Source organism: Silurus meridionalis, chromosome 21 (genome assembly GCF_014805685.1).
Source record: "Silurus meridionalis isolate SWU-2019-XX chromosome 21, ASM1480568v1, whole genome shotgun sequence".
In the NCBI taxonomy this organism is placed as follows: domain Eukaryota; kingdom Metazoa; phylum Chordata; class Actinopteri; order Siluriformes; family Siluridae; genus Silurus; species Silurus meridionalis.
This window is the reverse complement of record NC_060904.1, coordinates 2,497,024-2,514,894: the sequence shown is the minus strand read 5'-3', so window position 1 is coordinate 2,514,894 and position 17,871 is coordinate 2,497,024. Positions and strand designations below refer to the sequence as shown.

The 17,871-nt window shown below is 38.1% G+C and overlaps 1 protein-coding gene across 1 annotated transcript; it reads left to right on the top strand.

Annotated features, from left to right (window-relative positions):
- Positions 1 to 4,374: 4,374 nt before the first annotated feature.
- chodl (chondrolectin) lies at positions 4,375 to 11,323 on the top strand. The gene is made up of 7 exons (XM_046877414.1): positions 4,375 to 4,817; positions 6,518 to 6,848; positions 6,940 to 7,097; positions 7,446 to 7,496; positions 7,586 to 7,660; positions 7,748 to 7,844; positions 9,554 to 11,323. Exons 1-7 carry the CDS (start codon positions 4,733 to 4,735, stop codon positions 9,636 to 9,638), a joined length of 882 nt encoding a protein of 293 aa, XP_046733370.1. The 5' UTR covers positions 4,375 to 4,732; the 3' UTR covers positions 9,639 to 11,323.
- Positions 11,324 to 17,871: the final 6,548 nt, after the last annotated feature.

Sequence of the window (17,871 nt, the reverse complement as noted above, 5' to 3'; positions counted from 1 at the left end):
GAATTGAGCTTAAATAGAGGTAAAATAATGCTAAAATGCACGTGTATCTTGATGTGACTTTGAGGCGGGTTCTCAGTACATTGCACATCAACACAATGAAGGCAGTGAACAGTTCTGGTCGAGTATATCAAGCACAACAAACAGTTTCATTAATTGATGAGACTATTATTTAATTACCTGCCCAAAGCCCGTCAATCTGCATAGAAGCCGGACAAAGGGGAGCTTGTGTCTGGTGACTCAGAGGTTAACTGTGGCAGTGAGTTGTGCCTCAGTATTGACCGCTGGCTAATTATACTTAAGTGGTGACTGGCAGAGGTAAATGGCAGTAACAGATTATCTGTTTTGAGGAGAGGCATTCTTAAAAATCAATAAGAGTCCATTTGTGAAAATAGAGCAATTTGGATAAAAATACGTCTGGTTTCTGGCTCCATTGATATCGCAAAACAGCATGGCTCCTGCAGCTGTCTCTGGCTGTAAGTAACTCTTAAGAAATGTGGATATAAAAATGAAGGAGCAATAATAATAATGTCAGGAAGTGCATCTTCCTGAACCATAGTGTACATGGTACACAAACTAACCACAAAATTAGGAAAAAAATATCTTGTGGGGATATTTTATAAATTTTCTTGCCAAGAATTAGACTTTTTAGAGTGATACATTACTAAAAACTAATACACAGCTTTTACACTATGCTAAAACATTTCCCTATTAATAGGTGTGGTGTCCATGACTATTACATTCTCCTGCCTTAACACTCATCATATCTCAACTCAACTGAACACCTATAGAGATAGTGATAGGTGGAGTAGAGAGTGTAGCAAACAAGCTTTATTATCTTTATTCTATTATTATGTGATATTATCAAGATCACTATTATTAATTGTAAATAAAATGCAAAATACACAACTCCTCTCTTAAATTGATTAGTTTGATGCTATTCAGTTTTGTGTCACGTGTAGTAGTGTTGACGTGTTTTCTGATCCTCTAGGAAATACTGTAATTGCTGATTATATTTTATGTACACCCGTCATGAGCAGATGTCAGACCAAACAGAGCAGCAACGCCTGGGGAAGTGACCTCTCTACGCCCTGAGACATTAAGACTCAGAATTGCCATAAAGGGACAGGCATTTGTAAATGGGGTCTGCTTCCAATGTACTTTTATTGCACTTTTTTCTAATATTTTAAGAAGGTTCCAATTAGGGATCTTCCTCAATTCTCTGGAAAAAAAAAATCATTTAAGAGCTTTTTTCTAATCTGTCCAGCACTGAGCTAATACCTAGCCAATTTACTTTGCAGTCAATCAGTTGGATTTACTTCTGCTGCCCCAAACCTACAACTACGGTCTATGATTTTTTTTCTCTTCAACTAACTAATTGAATTTTACTGTATTTACAATTTTGTCTAAATCATTGTACACCAACTTCTCTGATTTGCAATAAGAAGGCATATTCATAAATGTTCATTTCCACCTAAATAAAACGGGCCCAAGAAGAACACTTGGATTTAACACAGCTTATAGACCTTAATGCAGGAGTACTTTAATAGATGTCTTTTACATCCTCTTAAGGTTCTCCTGATGTCTATAATTCAATCAGGGAAGAGTGCACATTTACCCAGAAGGATTCAGGGGGTCGTGAGTTGGATCGTTTTTGTTGGAGTCTGATCATCATTCTTCCAGCATGTCCTGCACTGCCATTTTTTACAGCATCATGATCACCCAGTTCCGTCCTTTCAGAGACCAGTAATCAAAAAAACAAAGTCAAAGACCAGTGCTCCAGTTTTCTCAAAATCTTTATTAAACACATTTTTGTTCTCATGAATTAAAAATTCTGAACTCTTCCAGTCTTTCTTTATAACATGATTATGATGAAGGGTGCTTAGTCAAAGGTTAAAGGCCAATGTCCTCAGGAAGGCACTACTGCACTCCCTTCTTTTAAATTAGAACATCCAGATGGGTCCTGGCTTTCTAACAGGATATAACATTCATCAACCCTCAAACCCTCTTTAATTTTCAGTTATTTTTTAGGGTTTTTCAATTTGATTAGGGTAAATTTTTATATTGTTTATTTGCATATGAGTATATTTATGCAGTCTATACACATTTCTGTTGGTTGCTTCCAAATAAATAGTCCTGAGTTTGGTGCTCAGTTCTACTCACTTTGGTTTACTGTCATGAAGCTCTCAATTATAGAATCTTCCTAAATGCCATAAAATATTATAATAAATTACTTGTTTGTAGTCTGCTTTGCTTAATTAATCATTAATTAAAAATTAAAGCATTATTTTTTTTATTATTTAATTAGTGCAATAGACTTTGTGTGCAATGTGGTATCAGATTTTGTTATGAGAACATTTTTAGATGTATGCACTAGTCGGGTGCATTAATGCATCCCTGATTTGGATAAGGATTAAAACTGTTGCTTTACAAACAATGATGATTCTAATGACCAAAAGCCAACACACTCCCTATGTACAAGTCTGCAGAATCAGCATGGGGCTGTCAGGTTCCCTAGCCAAGGCCTTGTTTCAGCAAGCTGGCCCTTTTCTGACCCAGCAGCTTCATACTCAGCTGCTATCTTTTTTATGATTACCCCATTTCTGCTTTCTGCTGCCAGTGCTCCCTGCCAGATCTCTTTAATATCCATCGTGCTGACTTTTGCTGCAATAATGCTGTGTCTCACAATTTCTTCTGGTCGTTATCGAACCGCCAAGAAGCAGAATGGCATTTTCCATGGAGGAATAGGAGATCGATACCCAACAGCAAATTAAGTAATAGCATTTTTGTGTCTGTGCATATTACAGGTTGGTTAACAGCATGGCTCCACTTCGATGGACGCTCAGATCAATCTGAGCACAAAGCCTGCATGTTTCTGTGACAGTATAATCAGGTCTGAAATGAGTTCATCATTCAGAAAGTGTGAGCCGACAATATCTATATAAATCACATCCATGGATGTTCAGTACATTAAAACCATTTAACCATTTTTGTCTCTTTAGCTAAATAAAACACCAATACGCATGATGATATTTTTTCTCCCTAGTGTTTTTGGTTTTTTTTTTGCTCTAGGGTTCATTCTGAGTTCCAGTTTCTTACCAAATGTGTTTGGTGAAAGCTCTGTGCAGGAAATCAAGTTCTATTCAACCTAAATAAGTCAATTGCATTGTCATGCTGAAACAGTTTGGGAATCTTCTTTCTGCTGAAGCGATATTGGAAACATTACAGCATACAACGACTTTCTATACAGTTGGGTGCTTCAGATATTGTGTCGAAATAATGAGGAAGAACCACAGGTCTGGTGTCCATGAATCTTTGGCAGTATACCATATAAACTTTAAGGAGATTCGGAAAACCTTGCTCATGCAAGTCACAGTCAGAAATTACAGGTGGAGCTGTGGTGAAGTTATACAGTATAACATGGCAAATTCTTCAGGACAGATGTTACATTTTTTGTCTTCCTATCTTTAAAAGCAAGAACAAACTGAGGACAATAGAAGAGCAATTGTTTATTGCAGATACCCCTAAGAACTGGAGGCCAGGGGCCAAAGGTGGCCAACAATACACAATAAAAACGCCATTTGGAAAATCTTTTGAAACTTACAGTCATGTTTTCTATTTACTTATTTTTAAATATCAAATCATACATTTGATGGCAACCATGAGACCATGGCAAATTAATTTTAATATAATGCTTAATATAAAGAAACATAATTTTCTGGCCCACGGCCTTGAATCAAGTTCGATTTTTGGCCCTTGATAGGAAAAGGTTTGGGCACCTCTGGTTTATTGTGATTTTAAATTGAATAAATGTCATAACTGCACTTTAGGCAGATCTAGAATGTACAGTACATTTACTGAAGAAATCTTATGTGGTGCTTGAAGATGCAAATTATTACCTCACACACATATAATCTCATCATCCCACATATACTAGTAGCTTTGTTTTTAAAACAAGTATATCTCCAGTATTTACTTCAGTCGATATTTGATTTTTTTTCTTTTTTTTGCTATAACATGAAATGTTTATTTATTTCTAGTATTCAGCTGATAACTAGCCAATTAAAGCCATTCAGTATACTCAGGTCGAAAAGAGCACACAAATGTAAAGCAAAAACCGAAGTTCTTCCAAAAACAGTTAATGTTTATAAAATTGACGGGTTTGATATGTTTACACGGTTATAAATATTTTCTGTGATGAGGATATGCTAGCGCGGTTAGCTCTGTGAGCTCAATGAAACTCTGAGGGGGAAAAAGGAAAACCGTTAGGAATATGGAGCAGCACGCGCTCGATTTCAAATGAAATTCGAATTGAAAATGACGCTCGCGTGAGGATGGTGCGCGCGTTTGCAGCCAAAAGTCCCCCTCTGCGCCCTTTTCACAACCATCTAAAGTGCAGCAGTGCGCCGCTTACTCCACAATCCCCGGAGTGCCTCTGACCGCCCAATAGTGACCAACTCTCGAGGTGAGCGCCCCGGAGAGCCTTTGATAGCCCCGAAGTGACCCGGAGACCTCCTGACAGCGCTGGAGTGAGCGCCCCGGAGTCCCCACTAACAGCCCTGGAGTGGGCACCCCGGAGTGCCTCCTGATAGCCCCCGAGGTGCCTCTGCCCGCCCCGGAGTGAGCGCCCCAGAGTGCACCCCCATTAAGCCCCGGAGAGCTTCTGACCGCCTCGGAGTGCCTGCCGGAGAGCCCTTCTGCGCTCGTCTCTGCAGCAAACGGTAAAACGGAGAGGATGCGAGCGAGGTCCACGGCGCTCGGGATCCTTTACGGATGGACGGTTTGGGTCGCGAGCTGCCGCGGTGCGCGCGTGGTGAGCGGTGAGTTCTTCAACATTAAATATCTCAATATACTTTATTACCTTCATCCACAGACTCACCTTCTGTATCAGTTCCACACCGGAGACCAACCTGCTGGAGATATAATCAGGATCCTTATAATAACTCAACTATTGCATTATTACTATTACTGTTATTATTATTATTATTATTATTATTATTATTATTATTATTATTACTTTTTGAAATATATAAAAATACTGTATATATATATATATATATATATATATATATATATATATATATATATATACACACACACACACAGTCTATAGTGATAAAAAAAAATTATGCATATGCAAAGTAGTCTTAATTATTCATTATTCATATACCTTAAACATTTTAATTTTTTATTTAGTTTTTCGTCATTTGAATCACAGGTTTATTTTGTATAGTGAACATGGCATTTTGTGGAAAGGACAAAATGCTCTGAAACCTACAATCAATCCATTAAGATGAATTTTATGAAGCAGACATGTGGGTGTTTGGAAGGTGAAGAGCAAAAACATGTAAATACTATGAATCCAGAACAATGGAGGCATAATTTAATAATACTATTAGTGAGATTTATGGATGATGAATGCAGTTTAGCTTACAGACTATATTTTTACTAAAATAAATTTATCATGGGAATTTTTTTTGCCCAGGTAGCTTCAGTCCATTACTGGCTTCAAAGTGATGATAGTGCAGATCTGGACCAGGCAATTATTGAAAGTACTTCCCGGGCAGTGAGCTAATGTTCTTATTAGACTTTTAGGAGTGTATGGATTAATCACTGTTATCTTTCTCTTCCATGAGCACAGCACCATGATCAGCATTTTACAACATGGTTTGTGATTTTTTTTTTCTCAAATATGGCTTCTCTGGCATTCCCAAAAGTTTTGGAAACACTAAATTCATTTGTTTATCTTGGAGTAGTATGGAAAACCTCTGCTTTTTAATGAGACAAGATCAGTTACTGCCTGTATGGTGAATATATTTTTTTTGTTTTTGACTTCAATATGTCCAAAACAGCAGAGTAATAACATATTCATATTCATAATTAATAAATAAGACAGCAAAAATTACAGATCTTTTTTTTGTTGAAACAGATTTTATTACATATTCATTGTCTTTACTTTTGTCCATTATTTTGCTGTTGCCTCCTCATGGGTTTATTTTCTCACTAGTTTTTTTATTCTGGGCCCAATAAAAAGATAACTGTCATCAATACTTCTGGATAAGAATAAGTTATAATTAAACACCTAAACCCCATGCCCCACATGTGTGAACAAAACTTTATTGAAATTGTTATTGTTTGTTATGGGTTATAGTCATTGCATCTGGCTGATTTACAAACAGAAGTGATGAAGAATAAGCACTGAATATGTGGCAAGAAAAGGTTTTATCTTCACCTCATGGCACATTATTACCTACCGGTATGATCGAGTTGGCCATTCTCCCAAAGTAGGTTTCCTCCAAGTTCTTCGGTTTCCTCCCACCCCCACAAGCACACCATTGGTGGTTTGTCAATAGACTCTTAATTATCATCAGGTGTGAACAAGTGTCTGTGCCTGTATCTGTGCATGTATCTGTGTGTGTGCGTGTGTGTGTGTGTGTGTGTGTGTGTTAGGTACACATCAGCCAAAGAAAATTTGATAAGATATGCTTTTTATAATTAGTTGCTTCAAATTTCCTTTTAGGTCAGACTGTGTGTCATGGCGGCCCTGAGACGCCGTGCTATAAAATCGCATACTTCAGCGATGTTTCGAGCCGCGTGGCCTTCTGGGAAGCTCAGCAAGTGTGTGAGGTGGATGGAGGCTCGCTCCTGAGCGTGGAGAACGTCGCTGAACAACACCACATCGAACAGCTTCTACAAAATCTCAGCAGGACCAGTTCAGGTCCTGGTATCGCCGATGGAGATTTCTGGATTGGTCTGACTCGTGTGGATGGTAGGAGTCCAGAGGAATACGCCAGCTACAGTTCCTGTCCAGATCTCTACCGATGGACAGACGGGAGTGTATCACAATTCAGGTGTGTGGATTAGATGTTCTTCACCTACTGTATGCCAGTGTTAAAATGAGCATAATTGAGTATCATTTCATATCAAGCTTTCATCTGATAGGAACTGGTATTTTGACGAGCCATCCTGCGGAGGTGAGGCGTGTGTGGTGATGTATCATCAGCCCACAGCTCAGGCTGGTTTAGGAGGTCCATACCTTTATCAGTGGAATGACGACAGGTGCAACATGAAGCACAATTTCATCTGCAAGTACGAGCCAGGTATAGCAGCCGTATACGTGACAACGCCTCTTTCCAATGTTTTTTTCAATACAAACACTGAGTTGGTGCAGTGTGGTGCTGACAGCCACATTCGGCTTCTCCTCCATTCATCTACCTCAAAAGATCATCTGGACTTTCTAACAGACAGTGAATAATTTCAGTGCACCTGATTGTTTGTTTCTGTTCATTATGCACAGTTTTTCGTATTTTTCGTACTACTTTTAAATGTAGCTTCATTTTCACTTTTATACGCCGAAGTAGCTTTGGATTAATAATCTTCATTTGAGTTTTTTTACCCAAAAACTAGGATGGATGAACAGCACTGTGGTTTAAATGTTGTTAATACAGAGAGCCACTTGGTGAAGGAGCACGGAGACAGACCTGCGAATCACGATGCAGGTAAGCCGAGGTCAAATCTTTGCTCATGTGATTTCACGTGCACGCAGATATATATTTACACCAGGTTGTGCTGGCTGATCTTTCACCAGAACGAGAAGAAGAGACGAAAACTCCCGATGTTTATGAGGAGGAACGCTTTTACGTCACCGTGGCAGGACACACAAGTAATGTCCTGTATTAGCGATAAACATTGACGTTCAAAAACCCAGGTCTCAGATTCGTATCAGAGAATATGACTATTATTTTCGTAGGTATGCTGCTGATTTACGTGATCATCCCGACCATTCCTCTGCTCCTGCTCATCCTCGTGGCCTCGGGGACCTGCTGCTTTCAGATGTTAAGCAAGAGGTGATTACACAAAACCTTCTCAAAATCCAAGCAGCACAGATTGGCAGTAATCACACTCTCAAAGTAATATCCACAAAACACAGCACATCTGGACAAGCAGTAATGCAGCAACATGATGTTTACAATTCATTTGCTTGCGAATGATTTCCACATCAATTATTTATTTAAACCTTCAGTACGTGATCCAATTATTTTCACATTTTACACAACTGTACATAACTTTTATTATGTGATTTTTTTTGGCAATATTTTTATGTGATTTTATTTGATGATTTTTTTTTTCACTTTATTTCTCCATGATAATTTCTTCATACATATAAATGTGTATTTTTATTCCCCCTCCACATTTAGGAAGCATGTTTATTATTACCCGTATGATTTCAGGTGTATGCTTCAGAGCATACCATGCTGAAATGTTTTAAGCGAATGTATTGATTTAGACATTTCTGAATTCACGCAACCTGAATCCACTTCTCTCCCTCTTATTAGTGTACAGAGCGCAGTTCATGAATCGCCTCTAACCCCAACAGCCTCATGCTTGGCACAACATTAGAGTTTTATTTATGTCATTCATTATATTTATTAACCAGCGACTCCCAGGGAGCGATGTGTTTTTAACAGGTTTCCAATCACTCAGCGAGCCTGAATCAGTGCAGTAAAAGGCTTTCTGGAGTGTGTTCAACCCCTCAGGGTAAAGACCTACAGCTACAAAGCAGATGTGAGCCTTCTGTTTTACGATCCCTGTCACTCCGGAGGCTCAGAAATAATAATCTGAGGCTATTAAAATGACAGCTGGATTTATTTCTCTGATTTAATTTAAAAACAATTTCTACTAAACTGAAATGTATGAACAGAGTTTAGACATAACATTATAATTATTTAGAGGTAACACACTCTCACAACCTTCTGAACAGAAGTCCAACAACTTAACCACTGGCCTTCCCCTAACCTTCAGCTTGAACTAGGAGATCCAAACCTTTTCCAGCTTGACAGTGCCACTGTGCACAAAGCCAGCTTAATGAAGATCTGCTTTACATGGGTTAGAGAGAAAGCCTAGAGAGAGTTGCCTGCTATAACGCTCTATCTTCAACCCTACTTAACACCTTTGGGGTGAATTAAAATGCTGATTGAACCCCTTTAACCCTCTCTGGTCTTGTGGGTGCGCTGTATCATGGCTTGTCCTGCTCGCTACCTAACAAACTGGTATATATGAAGAATGAATGTGCTGTAATTCAATTAGATATTTTTATTTGTATAGCACTTTTAACAATGGTCTCAAAGTAACTTTACACAGAAAATGTAGTAAGAAATAATCAATAAGAAAAACTCCCTGGGATGGCATAAAGAAGGAACCTCGAGAAGAACCATACTCAGAGGGAACCCAGATGAGGATGGGTTCCCTCTTGAGTCTGGTTCCTCTCAAGGTTTCTTCCTTATGCCATCTCAACATCATTAAGACGATGTTAAGGTGTGCAGTGATGGTGATCAAAAGCAAACTGTAGTCCTGAGTCAGTGTAGCAGACTGTAGTGTGCTCTAATGTGCATATGAGAGATTAAAGGCTGTTTGTTTCGTTATTACATACAAATAAATGATTGTCATTCTGGAAACCTTACAGCAACTTAGTCACAAATGTAAAAAGACTAACACTAGGTATTTGTTCTAGATATGTGTTATATATTTACTCTTCTATTCTCTCCACTTTGGACAGAAAACCACGGACGAAGACGAGTGTGGACCACTCGACACTCTGGATTTCCAAGACGCCAAAATCCGACAGCGCAAATGAAGTGTAAAAGAAAACCCCTTACTTGGTTTACGCGAAATACTACGTCGTCTATGTCCCTGTACTGCACCATCTTCTAACGAAAACCTTAGTGTTAGCGTCGTGGTACACTTGACTCCTGTGATAAATTTCTATGACAGCTTTTGCTGCTGAAAAGAATCTCACCAATTATTTCATTAATCTAGGTTTCCTCTTTAGCTAACAAGCCGAATCCGTAATCATGCCTTCATTCCCGCGTATCCGTTCTCATCCTGCTCTCCGTTTCCTTCCCTACCTCGGAGAGAGCCATCAGAAAGTGCAGTCATTTGCAGAAGGAAGTCTTCAGATAATTGGCAGCAAACACAGACAGCAATTAAATTACTGTAATTAAGACGAGTGAAAGCCGTTACAGGATCCATGTAAAGAGATTAGCATAAAGTGGCGGCTAAAACAAAATAGAGTCGTGCCAGTTCAAGAATTTCATCTGCGCCCGAAAAAAAAAAAAGATTAAAACAGCTTATATATTAACATTTATTATTTTTTATTTCATTTTCAAGTCCAAGATCAACTATAAATATCAACTCCCAAGTCTGGCATTTTGAATTGTATGGTTTCAATATGAAACAATATGAATGAATGAAATGAGACAAGTTTGCTGTTACAGGAAAATAACCATGATTAGATCAAATGAAAAAAAAATCATTATTTACAATAACAGCATGTCCCAAAGAGTTTCACTCCACAGCAGTTTGCCAGCGATGTCAACTTTTTACATTTATTTAAAAAAACAGTAGGTTGTATACTATTTATCCACTTATTGTTACATTTACCATTCGAGTTATCACACGTTAGCTACACGTAACATTATAGCAGCTATAAACGTCCTTTTCTCAGCATTCTCTCTGTGCAGCCAGATAACTGAAAAGCGTAAACTATTTATTATCATCAAGCCTTTTTCCTGTGGTGGAAATCTGACTGGACTGTGGAGCTTGTTATTGCCAATAACAAACACCAGTGGCACGTGTACATTTTCAAAGAGTCAGCACTTTATGCTGTGCCTTCTAGCAATGTCTTTGTCTGCTAGCTTTCATTAGCAAGATTAGCATGGAGTCAAAGAAAAGGTTTGCAAAAAGCTTTGAGGGACAAGTACCATCAGGTTTGTAATTATTAGGGATGCATTTCCCTGAGAAAAGCTGCACCCGCTTTGCATCCCAAAGGAAAAGGAATGATTTGTGAAGTTTATGCAGTCACCAGTGATTCACACTTCATAGAAACATTCCATGTTTCTCTCCATAAAACAACAGCGATAGCCGAATTAATTGATTCCCTGAGGCTTTAAACAACACACTGGTGTTAGAACGAGTCTGTCATCATCCCCTTGAGCTTTTCAGCCATTAGCGTATTGTTCATGCGACAGACTGTGAGTCACCTTCAGAAAGCTTTAGCAGACATGGATATTTTTATATGATGTGTTTGAAGTTCTGACCTCCTGCTCATTCTTATATACAGAGTTTGTGGCAATGAGTGTTGTACAGTATAGTGTGGATTCAATTCATTGCCCATACAGCACATACTGTACCTATAGAACCGTGTGTAAAGTACAGGTCAGTGGCTCTGTTGTATGTGTGCGTCATCATTCAGAGGTTTTTGTTCTCATGTCTATTCTGAGCTGCAGTCACGGGTACAAATGTTCAATAAAGAGATGATTGTGACGAAGTTCAGGTGTGGATTTTATTGTGGGTTCAATTTTCCATTCGAATCGGTCATGAATGAATCATGTTGATTGTTGAGTGTTTGCCTTCGACATACAGTACCGTGGAGAAATCTGGGAGCTTCTGAATATAGTAAGAGCATATGTAACTAGTGTCATCTGTGCTGTGGTAGTTGGTTAAACCAAGAGATGGATCTCAACTGGTATAAAAGATTTAAAAAAAGATTTTCTTACAATGTGATTCAACCAATTCACAATTTACATTTCTCTCAACTATTCCTACTCTGTGCAGAAAGACGGCTGAGAAAAATTAAGTGAAAACATGAAAATAATGCTGAGATTTTTGTTGGGAGTGACGACGGTGGACAGGAGTAGAAATGAGTTTATTAGAGGGACAGCACATGTAGGATAGCACAAGGTGAGGAAGACCAAGGAGGATGTTTATGGATGTGGTGAGAGAAGGCATTTGAAAAAGTGCAGATGTAGAGGACAGGGGGTGTATGGAGACGGGTGATCCACTGTGGCGCCCCCTAATGGGAGAAGCCAAAAGAAGAAGGGAACATGATTATTGACAAAATAACACCTTCAACAAATGTAAAAGAATGCTCAGAGTGTGACAAGAAAACCAGACTTTTTCTGTTTGATCTGTCCCTGTTTACTTTAAAAAACATATCACACAGCATTTCTTTTTTAATATAGAAATTGATCCATTCAATTGACTCAAACAAGCATGTGAACTAGAGTTTTCTACAGACAGCAACCTCAAGGAAATACACAATTCTACCAGGGAAGGGATATGAGGTGGAGGAACACTGAAACCAGGGCAGGGTGTGTGTCACTCAGCCTGATATCCCTGATATCCCATTAGATACGGCACTGAGTTAAAAGCAGGCTGCTGATGACAGTCTATGAAATTAATCAGTCTTCAGCAGGAGAGCTCATCACATGTCATGGTCCTAATTACAGATACAGACGTAATCAGAAGTGTAGAGGCTTCAAGGAAATGAGGGAGAACTCATTCTAACCACATTTAACAGAAAGGAGTCGCGACTCGGTCGTGTACAGAAAAATACTGTAGTGCAAAATGTACTGAACAAAACTGAGCTGCAACTGCAAATATCCCATTTATATCTTATTATATATCTTATTTATTACTAAACTATATCTCATTACTACTGGATCTCTTTCTTTCTTTCTTTCTCTCTCATCCTTTCTTTCTTTCTTTCTTTCTTTCTTTCTTTCTTTCTTTCTTTCTTTCTTTCCTTCTTTCTTTCTTTCTTTCTTTCTTTCTTCCTTTCTTTCTTTCTTTCTTTCTTTCTTTCTTTCTTTCTTACTTTCTTTCTTTGTCTTTCTTTCATTCTTTCTACCATCTAATGATTCTGTCTATTCCTTCTGTCCATTTTTCCTTTTCTTTCTTGTAATTTGTGTAATGATGTTAATCAACAGCTTCTGAAATTATTTGAGAATTTAACGTTTCAACTACATGAAAATGTTTCATTGCCCCACAACAGCTGTGTATTTAGTTTAATCAATGGAGTAGAGCTTTGGAGAGAAAATGTTCACACACACACACACACACACACACACACACACAGAGATATAAAATTAGCTTTCTCTAATTGTTATTCTATTTAAAAATGCTTAACAGATTTTTTTTTCTAATCCTGTAGCAAATCCTTTTCCTCTGCACAGCCCTTAATCCAGAGCAACACCTTCGTACCCTGCAGCAACAAACCACCAAACCTGTTCTTCTCACCCAGTAAACTGAATTAAACTCCTGATTTTATATTAGAGTTTATATCAGTTCTCTTCATTTAATGAAGTCAAATGACAAAGTTCTCACCCCTGACTCAAAATGTGGACGGAAGGAAAATGGTCATTAGAAGGTTAAACCACAAATAATCCTGTAAATCGTAATGGCAGCACACAATTACAAAAAACGAGGAAATGTTCTTCTAATTCTATTGAAGCATCACAATCTGGATGGCATGAACTGTGTGTGAACTGTGTGTGAACTGTGTGTGAACTGATAGAAAGAATCCTCTATAATAATCACATGCAATGTTTTTTTCTATGCAATAAACTCTGTAAAAGACAAAAACACACAAAAAACAGAAAAAGTTCTGTGGGGTCCAAATGTGACATTTTTGTCTCTAACAGAAAAACTTATGTAAGATGGAGAACAGGAGAGAAGATGTTTGCAGACTCCCTGACCCCCACAGTTTGGGGTTGTTTTGGATCAGGGATCTATACTTCAACATACACCATGCAATTTCATTGGATCCGACTTCACCATACAACAAGACAATGAGCCGAAGCGTACGTCCGAGTTCTGTAACGGTTATTGAGAGAGCATTAGAGTCTTCAGGAGTGATATCTACCATGCATTGACCTGGCGAATCACCACAACAAAAATCATATCGAGCTGCTCTGGGATGAACTGAATCACAAGAAATAAATCTCAATGTTGAAGAAATGAGCTGACTGGATGCTATAAAACTATTATTCATGCTATTTTACTTTTTCAGTGAAAATAAAGTGAAAACATCTGAACATTTTAGATTTGTTTGGTCAAAGTCAATCTTTTATACTGTTACATCACCAGGTTTGTTGCATAGAAACAAAGGGAAGATGCATATGTCTCTCAAAAACCATAAAAACCACTGTAGAAATATCATTCAGCTGCATCTCATCCACTTGAGACAATTGTACTCCGAATGATCTTAACATCAAATCATTGGTCTGAAAATGAGCAGGACCTGTAGATCTGTCCCTGCATGCTCTATGGATCAGGTGTGGAAGAGATTCACTAATGGATCCGCTACATGTGTGGTTTTGACTTTGGACCTCCTGGAGTGTTTAAAGGCTCTGGCATGGAGAAGCTGATGCTGGATCTGTGATGATCACAAATGTTGAGCTCATAAAACTAGGAGCTACTAACCATATAGACTGTATAAGACTGCAGAAAGAACATTACTTATAATCTTATACTCCAGTGCTCATGTTAGTTCTCACTCTCCAGTGTTCTGTAGTGTTGAAAGATTTATGTTTAAACTCTTGATGTCACCCAAATGAGGATGGGTTCCCCTTTTGAGTCTGGTTCCTCTCAAGGTTTCTTTCTCATTACATCTAAGGGAGTTTTTCCTTACCACAGTCGCCACAGCTGCTCATCAGGGATTTCTGTAAAGCTGCTTTGAGACAATGTCTGTTGTGAAAAGCGCTATAGAAATAAACTTGACTTGACTTGACTAATCTACTAAAAAAACAAACAAATCAAAAACCTCCCAGAATAAATTTTTGAAAGGTTTGTTCACTCAGACATGTTAGATTTTGTGTGGTAATTTTACATTACATATTTAAACTATTATGCAAAAGCAAAAGCAAAAGCAACTTTTCCTAATTCTTTCCCCCAAACTGTCCACTGCAGTAAAAAAAAATGCAGGAAAGTCTAATTTCCTGATCAATAATTTGTCATTAAGACCATGAAAAGCTTCATATTTTGGTCGGTGTGTGAAATAGAATGTGATGGTGTGAAAGTTGCACGGTTATAAGGCATATCTTCTTTCAAACTAAATATGGTTGATGTTTTCAGGTGTGGTTATGTTTTAGGCGTAGTAAGGAATTGTTATTGTCTGAGATAAACAATTTTCTTTTCAGACACAATTTACACCTTATTGAAAGATTGTCCTGGCAGTTACGAACATGTCTGGACAGATGCCCTCTGACCTTTGTGTTGTGTTTAAAATGCTTTATCTTTGTGAGTTTGATTTCCTATACAGTAGCTGCGTGTTTTATTACTTATCACGACCTTCTGACCTTCTGACCAATCAGTAAATTTGAATTCAGCAACAGTTTGACCGGCTGATCTTTTCGTTTTCTTCTTTAGAGCCTCCTGCTGAAAGTAAACAAAGAATTTTCTAGGTTTTATTGTCCTACTGGTCATGGAGTTACTTTATCTCTTACCACAGCAGACTGTTTGTGAGGGTGTGTGTTGCTGGATCTGGTCCAAAGTCTCCCATAGCTCTACATTTGCACAGGAAAGGATAGGCTTTGGAAAACCCAGTGTTTTTTACTAAAAACTGATTTTGTCATCAGCCCATTTTAACCCTTTGCAAATATTAAAATGTTGCATTAGCCCGTGGCAACAGGGAGCAGAAAAAACTCCTTAAAACGGTCTGATGAAAAAACTGACTCAACAAGACTCAATAGAGAAACCATCCTCATCCCCAACACTAAATGTCTATTTATTATAGTTCCATCATTGCTGAGGATTTTACGTGTTCACTGATAGATATTTGAATGCAAAATTAGAAGGCAACTGCATTAGCCATAAGCCATTGTAGCAGACTGTTTATAATAAATGAACTTGTAGCTCAGTGGGTAATTGGACACTGGATCATTGGATATTGGCATTGGACTCCGGATCAGAAGGTCACAAGTTTAAATCCAATATGCCACTGCTGGGCCCTTGAGAAAGGCCCTTAACCCTTAACTGTTTATTTGTAACTCACCCTGGATAAGGGTGTCTGGTGCCATAAATGTAAATTACAGTCCAAATTTAACTTCGTGTTTCTTGAATATAACCTGCAACAGTTACTTCATGGATCTTTAGGCTGTTCATGTGGAACCAGGATCAGGATTATTGGTATCTCAGTAGTATACTGTATGTACTGTATATATATATATATATATATATATATATATATATATATATATATATATATATATATATATATGTGTGTGTGTGTGTGTGTGTGTGTGTGTTTATGTGTCATTTCCTGTAAATGACTGGCATCATATTTATAGTTTCTACCTCATGCCCAGAAAAAGATGAATGAATGAATAAAAACATAAACAATGAACGAAAAAATCTAATAATCCAAGGTTCAGAGAAGATGTACTGCAAGCATTCAGTATGTCTCATAAAAGGTTCAACAAGAGACATGTGCTTTCTCTTCAGACAGCACGACTCCAGAGCAGGGCATTATGCAGAACAGTGAGTCAGGATTTTGCTGTGATCACCATTTTAGCGTTGCAGTGCAAAAAATAAATAAATAAAATAAACGTTAGAACATTCCTTGCTCCACACCCGGAGCTCATCACTCCCCAGCTTGTCAACACACCTTTGCCTGGAGTTCTCTACATAATACTGTGGAACTGCCACCCCATGGACACACCTCTCCTCAGTGTCATCCATGCAGGGTTCACAATGGGTAGGAATTGGTGCAAGATGTGAACGCATGAGAACTGATCTGCTGAGAACTGCTGGAGCCATGACCTGATCAAACTGTCAAACACTGTCTCTGTTCATCACATTAACTTTTGCATGCAAATGTCACAATGTAGAAACATTCTGCATGCGTGCAGAAGCACATGGACGCTGCTATTATTATTCTGCACTGGTCAGAAGAATATTTTACAAAACATGTTGCAAGGATTCTAATTTTGTCGCACAATTTACACTCCCTATCCAGGGAACACTGGGAGTCATCAGACAGCACCATGCACATGCAAAGTAACACCTAGGGGTAGTTTAGCGTAACCAGTCCACCACCTGAAGGGAACCGGAAACCCTGGAGAAGAACTGCACAGACACAAGGGGAACAAAAACCCACACAGACAGAAACTTAAGCTACTGGCACCAAACAGTGTCTGGAACTGTACTGGAACACAAAACACTGTTCTTTTTGAAAATGGGATCTACCATTGACATCATTTTCATCATCAGTGAACTCTTGTGCCCTGTGAATGGGGTGGAGTCGTCCACCAATATATCAAGATAGAAATGTTTCATCATGCAAACATCAGTAAGTATTGAGAAACTTGACTTTCATGGTTCATAAACAAAATATACATATGTACATATATAAATACACACACACACACACACACACACACACACACACACACACACGAGCAAATGATAGTGAAAAAGGTAAGTGGCTGTACTAGGTGAATCACATACCTAGTTACATAATCATTTCTAAAAAAAAAAGAGGATAAAAAAGGTATTGATAAAAAAAAAAAAAAAAAAGGTTTTACATGAAATGCGTCGTAAACAACACAGATGGATAACTGAGTAAACACTGCCCCCTAGTGTACACCATCAGCTCCATCAAATCACAGTAATGTACGGAGAAATTCTCACAGCAGGAAGTTTGCATTTTTAAGAGAATCTGGATTAGTTATAGACAGAGATGTAAAAAATAACCTGAAAATCCTAATTGAAAAAGGTTTAGATGCTTTACTGCAAAACTGACTCCATTACTATAAAATACAAATTCACCAATTCCAATATGACTCGAGTCAAAATTTCGAGTTTTTGATTTGAACAGTACTTGAGTATTTGACTCTTATAGACTCAAAGATGCACTAATCTTCAACACGTTATAACAAATTTCATTCTGCAGAATGAAAAAGCCACAGCAGATAAAGCTGCCGTGCAAAATCAAATTTTAGCGATCATCGTCAATTAACATATAGAGGAGTACAAAATACATATACTGAATCATTAATGTAGTTAAATTTAGAGTTAAATTACTTACATCTTTAA